Genomic DNA, 13857 nt, shown 5'->3' on the forward strand with positions numbered 1-13857 from the left:
AGGATGCCTGCTGAAAAAATATCTGAGAGACTCCTATTGTTATTTCATTATTCCTGGTGTTATGTGTTCCCCAGGAGGGGAGCAACTATCCTATAGAGGGATATCGTGGCTACTGGAAAAGAACTCAAGTGAACAATCAACCTGTTGAGAGCAAATCGAGTAAAACAACATGCAAAATAATGTCACTGAATGGACACGAATGGAAACCACAAAAATAAGGTCTTCTCAAAACAGAGTTTGACATGTCGAATTAGTGTAGAGCAAAACTGTGACATGCCTCAAGGCCTGAATAATGTAACCATCTGTACAAAAAAAAAAAAAAAATACACTGTCAATGACACAGTGGAAGTGGAAAGTCACCCCTGATAGACAGGGACATGCTCACAAACAAACAAAAGCATTTCGGTGGTTGGTAGTAAGAGTAGGTTTATAGCCACTGCAGTAGCTGCCCACGGTAATTGATAACATACCTCCAGGAGACTGTCAGTCAGTTGCCATTAAATCCCCAGAGTGTCATATCGAAGAAAAGTTTAAGTGGACCAAAAGAGAGAAAATGGTCCAAGTGCAAGCCAGTATACATGAAAATATGTTTTATTAAAAAAAAAAAAAGGAAATCTGCAGCTTGTTGGGTAAGCACAAATTGTATAAATACATTAACAGCAAAGCAGAAACAAGAATTAAAATCTTTAGAGCCATTCAATAAATGGACCTTTTGCTGACTTAGGTCTAATGGGAGGAATGTTTGAAAAAAAACAAAAAACAAACAAACAGCCTAATTATCTTTTTGTGTACCAGGCCTAGGTGTAGAGTGACGATTGGTAGTTCTGCATCACATTTGTCATCTCCTGGGATTGCTGTCCTCATTTGTTTTCAACTGATGTTACACTGTAACAGTTGACACTTGAATAAATGTGGGCTCAAATGAGGGGTGACATGATTGAAATGTGACTTGCACTAACTGTGTGTGTCACTGGCCTGCACAGGTTAAAGAGGGTTTCTTCATGGTTTCTATATCCATATGGCTCTAAGATGAATTATGAAATCCCCTTTAGTTCCACTTTGTCCATTTTAGGCACTGGGTGAGACACCTTTTCTGAAGAAACTCTGTATGATCGATTAGGTACCATGAAAAAGCAACCAAAACTAGTCTGTGTTTTACTGTAAATATATTTTATATGTGTTTGTTAACCAGCTGGGAATATGAACAAACTTGTTTTGCTAACTTTACAATAAGGATAATAAGAAGTTCTGTCAGCGCAATATGTGGGTGTTTATGTGCGTGTTCTCTAAAAACGTGAACGTGTGGGCAAGGGATAGAAAAAGTGTGAGAGGAGGCCACAAGGGAAGGTAGTATACAACCAACATCTTTTTGTGAGCAAACTAAACTGATGTGTTAAGTTAAAAAAAATACACATTGCTTAAGGACATGCTTATATTTTGTGTGATATTTACTGTATGTCTAATGGGGCTTTACTTTACACATACTTATTAAACTTGAGTTCAAGATCATCAACACCCTGTTATATTCATTACTTTTGTCAATTGATGATGACATGTTTTAAAGGCTATCAAAGAATAAATACATTATTTATGTAAACATGCTGTGGTATCAGTTTGTTTTGTATAAATTAATTGTGTTATATAGCTTTTACCTTTACCTTGTCTTCCGTATTTCTTTATTTTCTTAGTGCTGATCCTTCTGTAGTTAGTTCAGATTCAGCTTGATTGGCCCCTTTGTGTACAATAAGTTGTGCTGGGTATTGTGGCTTGAAAGCATGTTTCAATAAGCTCCAATACAAACATTTTAGTATTGGAGTATTGCAATACATAATGCAATATATTGTGCAATGTGTGTAAACAATCTTCTATGGCATACATATGAACAGCGACTGAAAAACAAAAACATTTAAATGGAATAGAGAAATATTTTAAAAATAAGGCATTTCAAAACTGATAGGTGATATATAAGAAACTGAGCCTTGCATTTTTGGTTGTAATTTCTGATGGTTGTCCTCTGAGAGCTTGAGTAGCACTCCTTTTAATTTCAATAATATGGTCTGGCTCGCTGGACCCCAGTTCAGACAATCTTGTTGCCGGATAGTGACATCACAACCGCAATGTCAAATTCCTCATTCCTATCACTTGAACATACCGTTTGTTCGCAATGAAAACACACAGCAACTTTAGCCACAATATTTTTGTCAGTCTTTCTCTTTTTATGATGTGCGAAATAACTTGCGCTGGTGAAGAAAAAACAACAACGAAAAACACGAAGAAATGGAAAGTGATACTTTATCAAATCCCTTGTCCAATTGAAATATTATGAAATATTACCAAAACAGGGTCTCTCATAATGCTCAATAGATTGGAAACTTAACGTCGTATTGCAAGATGCATATTGCATCACCTTATATTGCAATACAGCGCTCCCTCGCTATTTCACGCCTCACCAGTTGAGCCCTTAGTGCATCGCGGATTTAAAAAAGAAAAACATATTAATGATAAATGCACTTGCTATGGGCACGCCGAACTACTACTGTCAAACTACAACCGTACACATATTTACTTATACAGTAACTGTACAGTTATCCCTTTCCATCCATTGTGATCTCACAGAGAGTTGCGGATATATAAACGTCGCATGGGAATCTAAATAGAGTGAAGCCTGTTAGCTGACCAAAAATGGTCATAATTAGATCTTACACTTGAAATTGCAATTTATTATGAAAGAAATCTTGGTAAGAGATTTATAATGCCCTACAGTTGCAGCTTCACTTTGGTAAACATGACTCTCATGCACCCCTACAAGACATGTGATTGGCTCCTGGTGCAACCATGGCATTTGGGGCGGGAGTAGATTACAGCTCCTGCCCTGTCCTCCTACCATCGACCTAATGAGGGCTACTCCTGCCCAAACTCCTATGGTCTCGCCGCGAGCCAATCACATGTCTTGCAGACGTGCTCGAGAAGTCACATGCTGTTGACCGCGATGCAAATAGAGCTGCAACTGTAGGACATTGTAAATCTCTTACCGAGATTTCTTCAGTAATAAATTGTAATTTCGAGTTTAAGATCTAATTGTTATCATGTTTGGTAGTCTTACAGGCTTTCCTTTAATTAGACTTCCTGGCACTGCTAGTCTAACCACGGCTGTCAGCGAGACTACAAAGAGTTGAAAGGGGTAACTGCACAGTTTATGTATAAGGTTAAATAATTTTGAAGATTGAAGTAAATATGTGTACTGTAGAACCTAATTTGTCTTAAAAATGTAAAGTATAAATACTTTTACGTTTATAAAAGTTCAAGTATACATACATACACATGAAATCTCCTCATGGTGGGGGGGTTCTGGCCCCCATTAACCACAGCCTATACAGTCATGCCAAAATGAAAAAAAGACCACAAGGAGCATGCTCACACCATTACTAATGTTGATGGTATCATTAATATTTAAATACATTTTAGTCCTCGGAAATATTTCTCTCTGTATATGCCAGCATTGTATAGTCTCTGGAAGAAAAATTATTATTTTTTCCATCAGTTACCATTCATCCAATTGAATAAGTCATGATTACTTCAAATATATCATCTTTGTGTGTAAACATAAAGAATATGTCTGTTTATCAAGACTGTGAGGTTTTGTGTTCATTTTATTCATTGAGCAGTTAATGAATGTCGTAATTTTAGTGGGAGGCCCATACATGGCATTAATATAGTTTTAATTTACCTATTCATTATTATTATTTCATATTTATATGGCACCAACTGAAAATACTGTACAATGCAATAATGTTTTACAACTGAAAACCTAACATTCAAGAAGAAATAAAAGAGGAGCCATTAAGTAAGTTATAATCATCATTTATAGTTCATGGTCATTTTCCTCACACTCATTCCAAGTACAAGTCTCTGGAAAGCAGAACCGACGGACAGAATGACAGAACAAACACAGAACTGTGGAAATGGACTCATGAAATCTTTAGATCTTTGCATCAGCATCAAGCACACATTGGACTACTTCATAATGCCACTTGGAAACACAAAACAAATTTGTTGTTCTTCATCAACTGTCATCATCACTCGAGTCAGTTTGGTCATGTTGGAGGAAGGCAGCACGTTGCTTTGCTCTCTCCTCTCCTCCTTTGAACTCTTCTGTGCAGTTTTGGGTGGGCTACTCTCGGCCTGTTTAGAGTTTGTATAAAAACTATAAAGGAACATGTAAAAACAGGAAAGGGGCTGGAAACAAATGATGCAGAATTCATCATAAAATGTTCTATGTCTAGCAACACTTAACATTTACGTCTGGCTTTTTTTTTTGGTCCTTTTGACTTTTATTCCAAAACTCGTTTTGTGGCCGTTATAGTTAGCATTATCTATACAACAGGCTATAAAACACCACATTATCACAGTTCAGAAAGCACATTTAGATGTGGTTGTACTGTATATAAACATATGTATGTTGTGGAGTAGGATCATTGGGCGTGCATGGCTCCCACACGGTCACGTCTGAGACTTCGGAGGAAACTTCTTGTCTTTCAGACTTCACATGATGAAGAAACAAAGGCCTCCAGATTTCTTACTGGCACAATGGACATTTTGTTCTTCTGGAAACAAAAGTCTTGGAAATGACATTGCAAATCAGTCAATTCAGCTCTTAGTCCGTTATGCTCAACTGAGACACTTTGGCGAGTCTGTGGACATCTGTCATGACATTTTTTTTTTTTTTCCCTCTGCGGATTTGCTGTCATTTTCTTGTCTCTTTGTTCTTCATATCAGATGTTTGCAACACTCGCAGTATGCATGGCGCTGTGTTCTTGAGAAACAAAACACCACAAACAAGCAAACCATTAAGTTTGTAACCCATCTTTGCAAAGTGCATCTGTGCTCACCAACAAAGGAGTGGGATCATCCCGCCATTGGAAACAAGTCACAGATGGATTATGTTATTTGGTTGTTCTCAGTCAACTTCCATTTGGATGTCAGAGACGTTTGTCCATCCACATTCTTTTCCCAGACAGTCTTGAGAAAGTTTCTTCCCTCATTATATCTTCCTATTACTTTACAGAGCATTGTCTTCTTGGGGGAAAAAAATGACTAAATAAGGTTCGATTCCGTTATCATACTGTACACGTTTAATGTCTTAATTTGTATTTTCCAATGATTTTGAAATTGGTCAAAGACCAGCACTTTGACGATCACACGTAGTACTCCTTATCCTTGTTCTTCTTGTTCTTGTTGCAAGTCTTTGCGGTGTTGACCGCTTTCTCTTTGACAATCGAACCGTTTGACTGAGCAGAGTTGCTAATGTAGTTGCGACTCTCGTCCACGTGATAGGAACCTTCGTCTCGATTGCGGTACTTGTACATGGCGTAGAGCAGGATGAGGATGCACAGAGCTGCGGCCGCTACGATGCCCACCACCATGCCCGTAGTGCTGCTGGACTCGCGAAAGACCTCGGAGGAGTCGGGAAAGGCCTTCGATCCGCCACCCGTGGGATTGGCTGCGCGAGAGACAAAATATAAAACGAAACAAAACAATGACTGCAAACATTACGGATTGTCTGGATTGCAACAATAATAAAGGGGAGAGGGCATGAAATAATAATACCAAAGACAGTAATACAAATGACATATTGACAAGGACTCGAGAAATTGAACAAACCAATATTGAGTCGAGGTTCGACATTCGACATCTCATGGCACAAAATGAAGATTTTGTAGTCTTTCGAATATTTTGTTAAATGGGAATACAGTATTCTGGTAAATATTGCATTTCCGGAATCAGAATTATGCAGGGGACGCCCATTTTGGTCTTGACATCTGCTGAAATTGATGTCACAGTAATCATGGGCTCAGCTTGTGAAGGCCATGACACTTGTTTTCTGGGTTTGATCGCATGACATTTTGTAATTGTAATTTGTAAATTAACGAGACTATTCTTTTAAAATATACGTATTTGTTCATATTGTTGGGTGTCTAGGATTAATCAGGTTTACAGTCTTTCTGATGGGAAATATTGCTTCAAGTCTTCATACAATTGTGTTTTAGACTACGGTAATTGAATGAAGGTATGAGTAACATTTTTGTAATTAATAATTTATAAATTGTTCAATACATTTTTTTCCCTTAAAATCTCAATAAACCAACTAACTAACTATAATGAGTGGGTGGATGTAATTGCGTTAGATGCTTTGGCTAATGTAACTGTATTTAAATATAAATGCTTTTGGTCAGTAACATTCTTGATCTTTTTATATTTCACTAAATTGTGATAGTTTTGACTGCTTATCATCAATAATGACGCACAACTATTTGAAATTTCTGCCTGACTTATCAAAAATTAATTTGTTCTCACGTAAAATGAGACATAAATAGCTCATAAAACCTTCTAAATCTCTTGCCAACCATGCTTTAAATTCTTCAACGGCCATAAAATCTCACATCACTCATTACTAAATGACGAGGGAATGTCAGACAACGTCTCGAAGGTGCATTTGGTTAGGACCTTGCCACCACACAGAGGAATTGAAGTTATCCCGTCAGACCTTTAAAAATATATGAGCTGCAGATACTTGCAGATGCTGCTCCAAATGCGCTTATCAATTTCCCTTTCCAATCCAATCTGTGCAGTTCATTATCCTGGTGATATTCCCCAAATATAACTTTTCACAAATGGCTGATAGAAGGTGATACTCTGGGCAAGGAGGATGTGTGATCTTGTGTAAAAATCTGCCAAATTTAGCAGGAAAGCTGACAAGAATATTGTGTTAATGATCGTGAAAAAAATAGAAAAAAAACTAGTTTAAGCTCACAGCTCATTAGGTATTTTACATAACAGTCATGAATGAGCAGACACACGTTTATAACATCTTCTATAAATGCTCCCAGGATGACTCACTGAAAACAAATCTGTCAGTGAAAAACAATTCCTCAATAGACTCAGCAGATTTTTCCAAAGGCTGTCTGTCCTCCTCTGTGTTTTGAAACTGCAGCTCAATGAGGCATATTTTGAAAACACGTCAGCCCCCTGATATCGTTCAGTCCTCCCGGCACATCTCACTGTGTGTGTTTTGTTGTAGTCATCAGTTCTGCTTAAGCTGCCTTTGTTGAATTGGAGAAATCCAAATACACTGTATTTGGAAATGAAAGCAATGCGGTCCTGCCAAACTGAGGGATACAAACATAAATGAGGGATTAACGGTTCAGAGTGTTGTTTTGTTGATGTACAGTACACAAACCAAAAACCTGGACTGGACATCTTCGTTGTTCAGTTAAAGTCATTTAAAAAGTTGCTTTGGATCTGTGTCATCCCATTTTAGTAAAAAAAAAAAAAAAAAATAGCAACTACTGTGCAGGACTCTAAAAAACAGTTACTGAAATGTAGGATAGCAAAAATTAAATATGAAATAAAGAATGACAATTAGCTACTAGATTTCTCTTAATGTTTCAATAGACAATGCAATTTCATATTTCACAAAGGTATATATGCATTATTTGAATATTCTGATGTGCTACATAGAATTTACAAATTTGATAAATACATTAATAAATAACCATTACGATCAAATAGTTTTTGGTCCTGTAGAAAATACAACAATTGCAATTAAAATGGAACAAATAACAAAAACTGTTAATTAAAACTCAAAATTAGGAAAAAAAAAACATGCACCAGCTGGTTTTCCGTAAAGGTGCACAGTTTGGGATTGTTCAACTTGTTTATATGATATATCGTTACAATTAATTTCACAATTATTTTTGCAAAGATTGCATATTCAAATTTCTAAATGGTCAATATTTCATCACGTCTAACAGCTAGATGTAGGTTATCTTGCTTAAACACCTTAGTCGGGATTTCTAAACAATAACAATAAGATAAACGACTTTAGATTAAATTCTCTTGTGTTCTCTTTGTGTTTAAAAAACCCTGTTGTGACATCAGTTGCTATAGTCATGTATTTAGTATCGTTATCATTTCTATGCACTTAACAACTTTGTTATATATGGTCCCGTATTTTCTGTTGTGACTGGTTTGTTTTTAGTTTTCATTGTTGCGATAATTCATCAGTTTGTTTTCTTATGTCATAAAGAATTGATATTAGGCAGGATTTAAAGGAGCATTAAAAAGATTAAACGTTTCTTGCTAAACAAAAGTTTCTTGCTAAACAACATTACTTGCCTACTAACCTAGAAGCAGAGGGTCTGTTTTCAAACCAAGGGCAGTTCTGAGTCTTCACCAGCCATCAATGCCTGTCTACCGTTTACTATTTAAGTAGGCTGCATTCAAGGAAGGTGGGAAGTTAGATTTTTCCAACCTCGGTGGGATCGACAAATGCCACTTTTTTGTGTGCTCATTTTCAACAACTCGTATTAGAGAGGTCAAAACCAGTCAAAAACCAGTCCAATTTTCTCCACATATCTGTGTTTGAATAACATTGATTTAATGTGAAATAAGTAATATTATGTCATGTACATGGCTTAAAATGATTCAATTTCCCTGTAGTTTGATACATTATTCTTCCGTTTTTGAGTGTTTGCACAAAACATTGTAAAAATGCACTTTCATCAAACGCCGTCTAATTGTCTCTTTGTTGTCGTCAACTGGGCTGGGTGGTTAAAATGTTTTCATCGGACGCATTATGAAAAGGAAAATACGGCTTGACTTGTCTGTTCAAGATAAGAATGGATACAAATGGACACTAGCAGTTGGGGGGAGAAACACTGCAAAGGGCAAGATTCCATGCTTTGATTTCGCCACAGTTGTCACATAGTTAGAAAAAAAAAAAAAAAACTTCAGAAAAGCATTTTTACAGACTTCCATTCCAAACAAATTGGACGGAGTCCATGGATGACTAACCGTGGAAGAGTAACGAGCATGTTTGACTAATTGACCAGGACGCAAAAGGGCACGTTCAGTAGTTATAGCCATACATTGAAATGGGAGGAGCTATTAATATTCAGCTGTCAAAATAACAACGCATCGAAACTTCATATCATATTATTGTTGCGACATCAGCATGCATGCATGCATGTGTAGGTTGCTTTGCAGTCTTGTCTCATTTCCATCCACCATCCCATAACCGCAACAATATGTTCCTCAATATACAAAGTAGAAATGGCTCTAAAAGTAGAGTAATTTTGTCATTTTAATAACACACACCATGCATTTTACTTGGAAAGAAATGATCAATGTAGCCACTAAAGTCAGGGGTCAACTTATAATCGTGTTTTTGTAAAATTGCAGTAAAAAATGTGGTCGCCTCGTACTAGGTTAAATACAGTACGTGTATTTTAAGGAGTGCTCGTCCCTACCAAAAAAATGTGAGGTGAAGAACAGAGAGAGTCTAAGTTCCCTGGGCTGTCTGGCAGGGGACAATAAAATCTTCCAGTGCCATAAGACATTCACAGGCAAGAGAAAATTTCCTTTGGTGTGCTATGTGACTGAGCCTTGAAACAGATTAACTATGCTCTCTTCATGGGCACTTATTCTCTGGGACAGGTGTGAAGAATGCACTCGCTTTGTGGGCAAAAGCTGGTGTTTGACACGCCTCTTAGTCAGCTAAGTCATAGTGCAACTATTAGCAACAGGTTAGTTTTGTATTTTGTATAAATTGTATTATAGTGTATGTACTATCCAGCCTGGGTTCAGTTTAGTGTGTTGATACATGTGTTACAGCCACATTGTGATGATTCCTATATGTACAGTATGTGCATGAGACCTTTCCAGGACTCAAAAGGAGGCCAGAGCTCCAAAGGGCAGTGTGTTATGTTATTTCATTACATCTTGATCAACATTTTGGATTGGTTACTTGTGCACAGACCTTGGATAGCTCATTAAATTGGCTCCAATGTCATACTTGCCCTTTTTATGAGGACGTTTCTTTGTTTGTTGCCGTGCTTATTCTGATTTTCTATTTCCAAGGACTTATGTTCTTCAATGTACCAGAATACAGATTCACAATGACTGAAATGACTGGATTTTTTTTTTTTTAAATGGTAGAAATAACATGCCTGTGAGCATGTTGTGAGCAACAGATCATGAATCGAGGCGTTCTGCCAGTTGCTGGACGAATGCCTTTTTGCTTCCAAACTTCTGCTGAGGCAACCTTGAGCAAGGCACCAACACCCCTGCAGCCCAGCTCTGTGCAACATTCATCATTCTGTCTCCCCATTTTTCTGACATCTATCCCTGCATGCCTTAAGTACTGTACCTTACAGTGTCTTGTATGTGGCATTTCCCTACAAAGGTACTAAAAGTACAAAATTAAATACGTATAACAAACTCTTAAAATGCTTAAGGTCTACACTGAACAAAATCTGTCTCATTGTCCTCTCAGTTCAAGTCAAGCAACCGAGGCAGGTGTGAAAACACAAGACGTACAAAAAGCAGAAAATTCAACCTCTGGCTTCAATATTTCATTGAACATCTCAGAGAAGAATGTTATGTTGAGCCCAGTAATTAAATGATTAATACTGCTTTTTGTGCAGAAAGGGAGCTTTGTCCTTTGCCAAAAGATTAGCATTCATTACAGCTCATTAGCACATTTGCTCTCAGCGGTGTCAATTGACCCACCTGAAGGCATTCAGGATTTCATTCCAAGTGTATGTAATCAATGACGGATTTGATGGTTACGGATGATTTGGGTAGCTGCAAATTTGGCAGTAAAGTTTGGGCTTCCTTTCCCTTAATTCCGGGTGCAGTAAAGTGGCAAGCAAGAGGTCTTCTAGACATTCACAGACCTCAGTCAAAACATGTTCATTCATCAGCACTCTAATATAGATTCATTCATGAATAATGGGTCAGCATCCTCTACCCTAAATCACCCAAGGGTAAAATGAAAGCTGAAGATTGCGACCCGAGAATACAGTACTTTGTTGCAGCATAGCAGGTGTGCACTTGTGAAGCTCTCAAAGTAAACTCAAGGGGGCTAATTGCTGTGAAAAAGCTGCCATAATAACACAAACCTTTCACTCTAATGTTACAGTATGACAATCACCTGATGTTATTTTCAGTTTATTCTCAAGAACATTTCCTTTTACATTTTGTCGGCCATGCTGAGATTCCAAAAACTGCACAAGGAACGTTTTTAAGTGGTGATCATCAACATCAGAGCAACACAATGCCCGTTTAAAAACTCTACTTTGGTCAGAAAGTCACCAGCAAGCCAGCGGCCCGAGAAACCATAAGTGGCTATAGAAAATGGATGGATAGATTAGTCAGATGCGCTGAAATGCAAGAGTGCAAAGTCTACAATGCTCATAAAGACGCTAGAATTTTAACATTAACATGGCAGGTTGGTGGTTGCCTTTATTTGAGCCATGCTTGTTTGGGAAGTTAAGAGCCCAGGAAGACTCAGATTCCTTTCTGTCAACAGGAATTTCAGACAAATGGTCCTCAACAAAGACTATTTTTCCTCATTTGTATCCAGCAAGGCTCTCATTTATTTGGTAATTGGTCAGAGCGTGCTGGGTGACAGAGCTGGATGAGACAAAACATGGAGGTTGCTTCAGGTCCGCGCTAGGGGTAATGAAGCAACCACGACTACTTAGGATTTATTGAACAGTCAGCGTGTGCCCCCACCTTCCCCAAAGTTAGAGTGATAATAGTGATAATAGCACACATCGAAAATTGCATTCTCTATCAAGTTTGCTAATACCTCTGACATTGTAGATCTGAGAGTTATTTTGGCCAAAAAAGTGTAGATGTGGCTTTTGTCAATATGCAATCTTAAATCAGGCAGCTCTATTCAATAAGTTTTAATTTTAAAATCTTCACCAATTATGTTGATGAGGCAGTAGGTATAATTTGCATTGTCAAGTGGTGCAGGATTGTTTCTTTCACTTGGAATCGTTCCTTTCCACCCCAGCATGTGTTCGATCTGCTGTGGCGGTGCAACACAAAATATAAAGCAGAATGTAAAAATTTTGCACAAATAGACCTGTTCATTGAGACCGGGCCTATAATCTGGTATGCCTTACGGGCTGGAAAATACAGTAAATTAAATTTCCCTAGAGGGATTATCTTGAGCAGTGTTGGAAATATTACTTCATAAAAGTAATTAATTATAGTTACTAGGGCCAGACCGATTAATCGGTCAGCCAATTAAAGCTGATTACGGCCCTTCAAGCATTGGCCAAACAATCGGCCAAATGGCGGATGTTTTCCAATTAATTTATCTTTTTAACCTTTGTGTGCTTTAACCGCTTACAGCAGCGATGTATTTACACATAAATCCATACTATAACCTTGTATCATTAAATATACATCATGAGATTTGTTAATGGGGTCATTCTGTGGGCCTGTCGCTCAAAACGAAGCAAATCAGATTTCATTTTATTTTTTTTTATTTTACAAGCAGTTATAACTTAAACAAAGCAAGGTAGTTGGGCAGGGAATAGACCTGGATGGCACTACTTTACGCATAGATTGAAGTCACAGTTTGTTTAAAAAAAAAAACAACAACAAAAAAACTCCAAAAGAATAAAATACATGCGACTTAAATTACGCATGTGTTAAATATGAGACCCATTCAACTACTAGTAACAAAATCATATCACAAGGATTAATGCCCTTATAACTTCATTAATTGTGCCATGCAATGCATTCTGTGAGCCGAAAAAGAACGTTTTGTTCCTTCTTCTATATCTATATCTACAGTGAGACCCTCATCTCACAGTTGTTTGTTTGGCTACTGACTTCCACTAGTCAATGGACAACTGGAGGCTGGATTGCTGGTTGTGAAGCTTTTTCCCTTGTGTAACAACAGAGCCTGAGAAAGGTTTTGGGACACTATTGTGTAAAATTGCTGCATTCAGCATTGTGAGAGGAAAAAAAAAAAAGTCTACTGATTAAGTCAATAAATGCTGTAAAAAAAATCCATCTGTTTGACCTCTTTCTTTGCAAATATGCCATGAATGTAGGACTGCACGATTGCGGCCAAAATAATAATCACGATTATTTTGGTCATTATTGAAATCGTCATTATCGTCATTGTTGGTCAAACATGTCTATTTAGTAATTTTCTTTTAAACAAGAAGTATATAAACATGGATTCAAGGCTTGATACTTACAAATAATAATAATAATAATAATAATAATAATAATAATAATAATAATAATAATAATAATAATAATAATAAACTAAAATAAATAATTTAAAGAAATCCAATCAATACATGGCAAAACTTGGCACACGGGGCAACACAGCTAACTTACTTGTTGAGTGCAAATCAATGAAAAAAAATGAAGCCTACTTAGAACCAAGCACATTATTTTCTTTTATGCAAATTGTAATCAATTAGCAGTCAAAATGTAATTTTTGCTCATTCCAAACCAAAATTATTCTAATTTTGTGTCTCAATTTACAGCTTCCACTGTATATAATATGAATCAGGTGAGAAATGGTGGAACGTACTGAATGAATAGGTGAGTTTGTTCTATGTATTTTATGACTATTATGTCTTTTTGAATTGCCCTGACTGTCTGACGTTTTTTTTTAAATTTTATTTTGTTGTTCATGGTACGTGTTACAACGACAATAAGAACTAGTCTATTCTATGTGTAAATGTAATATATTTATTATTGTTTGGAAAAAATCTAAGAAAAATCACAATGTTCTATATCACTTTTAAGCTATTTGTAGAACAGGCCTGCGCGCCACTCATGCGCTCCTCAGGGACTACCTGGTACCCCTAATAAAGCGGTATGTCACAAATCAAAGCTGACTTTGGCTTACTTCATTATCAGTCGAAAGTACGAAAACAAATGTATGATAATGGTGCTTGAATGTAATGTGTACTTTGTAGAATGTCTTAATTTAGGGGGAAGTGGGAGTGTAGGACACTTTCGGCCATGCTTGGC

General features: G+C 37.0%; 1 protein-coding gene across 19 annotated transcripts in view; it reads right to left on the reverse strand.

Annotated features, from left to right (window-relative positions):
* Nucleotides 1-3845: 3845 nt before the first annotated feature.
* The window catches only part of LOC148420331 (neurexin-1a-like), a 231673-nt gene continuing 221661 nt past the window's right edge, over nucleotides 3846-13857 (reverse strand). For 18 of the 19 annotated variants that reach the window (XM_088420618.1, XM_088420624.1, XM_088420621.1 and 15 more), the window contains one exon: nucleotides 3846-5500. In XM_088420618.1, the coding sequence (XP_088276744.1) occupies nucleotides 5196-5500 (305 nt within the window). In that variant the 3' untranslated portion in view covers nucleotides 3846-5195. The remainder of the gene's footprint in view (nucleotides 5501-13857) is intronic. The other variant, XR_015866291.1, reaches the window with a different exon arrangement.

This window comes from Hippichthys cyanospilos, chromosome 8 (genome assembly GCF_059441005.1).
Source record: "Hippichthys cyanospilos isolate Australia breed blue-spotted pipefish chromosome 8, RoL_Hcya_1.0, whole genome shotgun sequence".
NCBI lineage: Eukaryota > Metazoa > Chordata > Actinopteri > Syngnathiformes > Syngnathidae > Hippichthys > Hippichthys cyanospilos.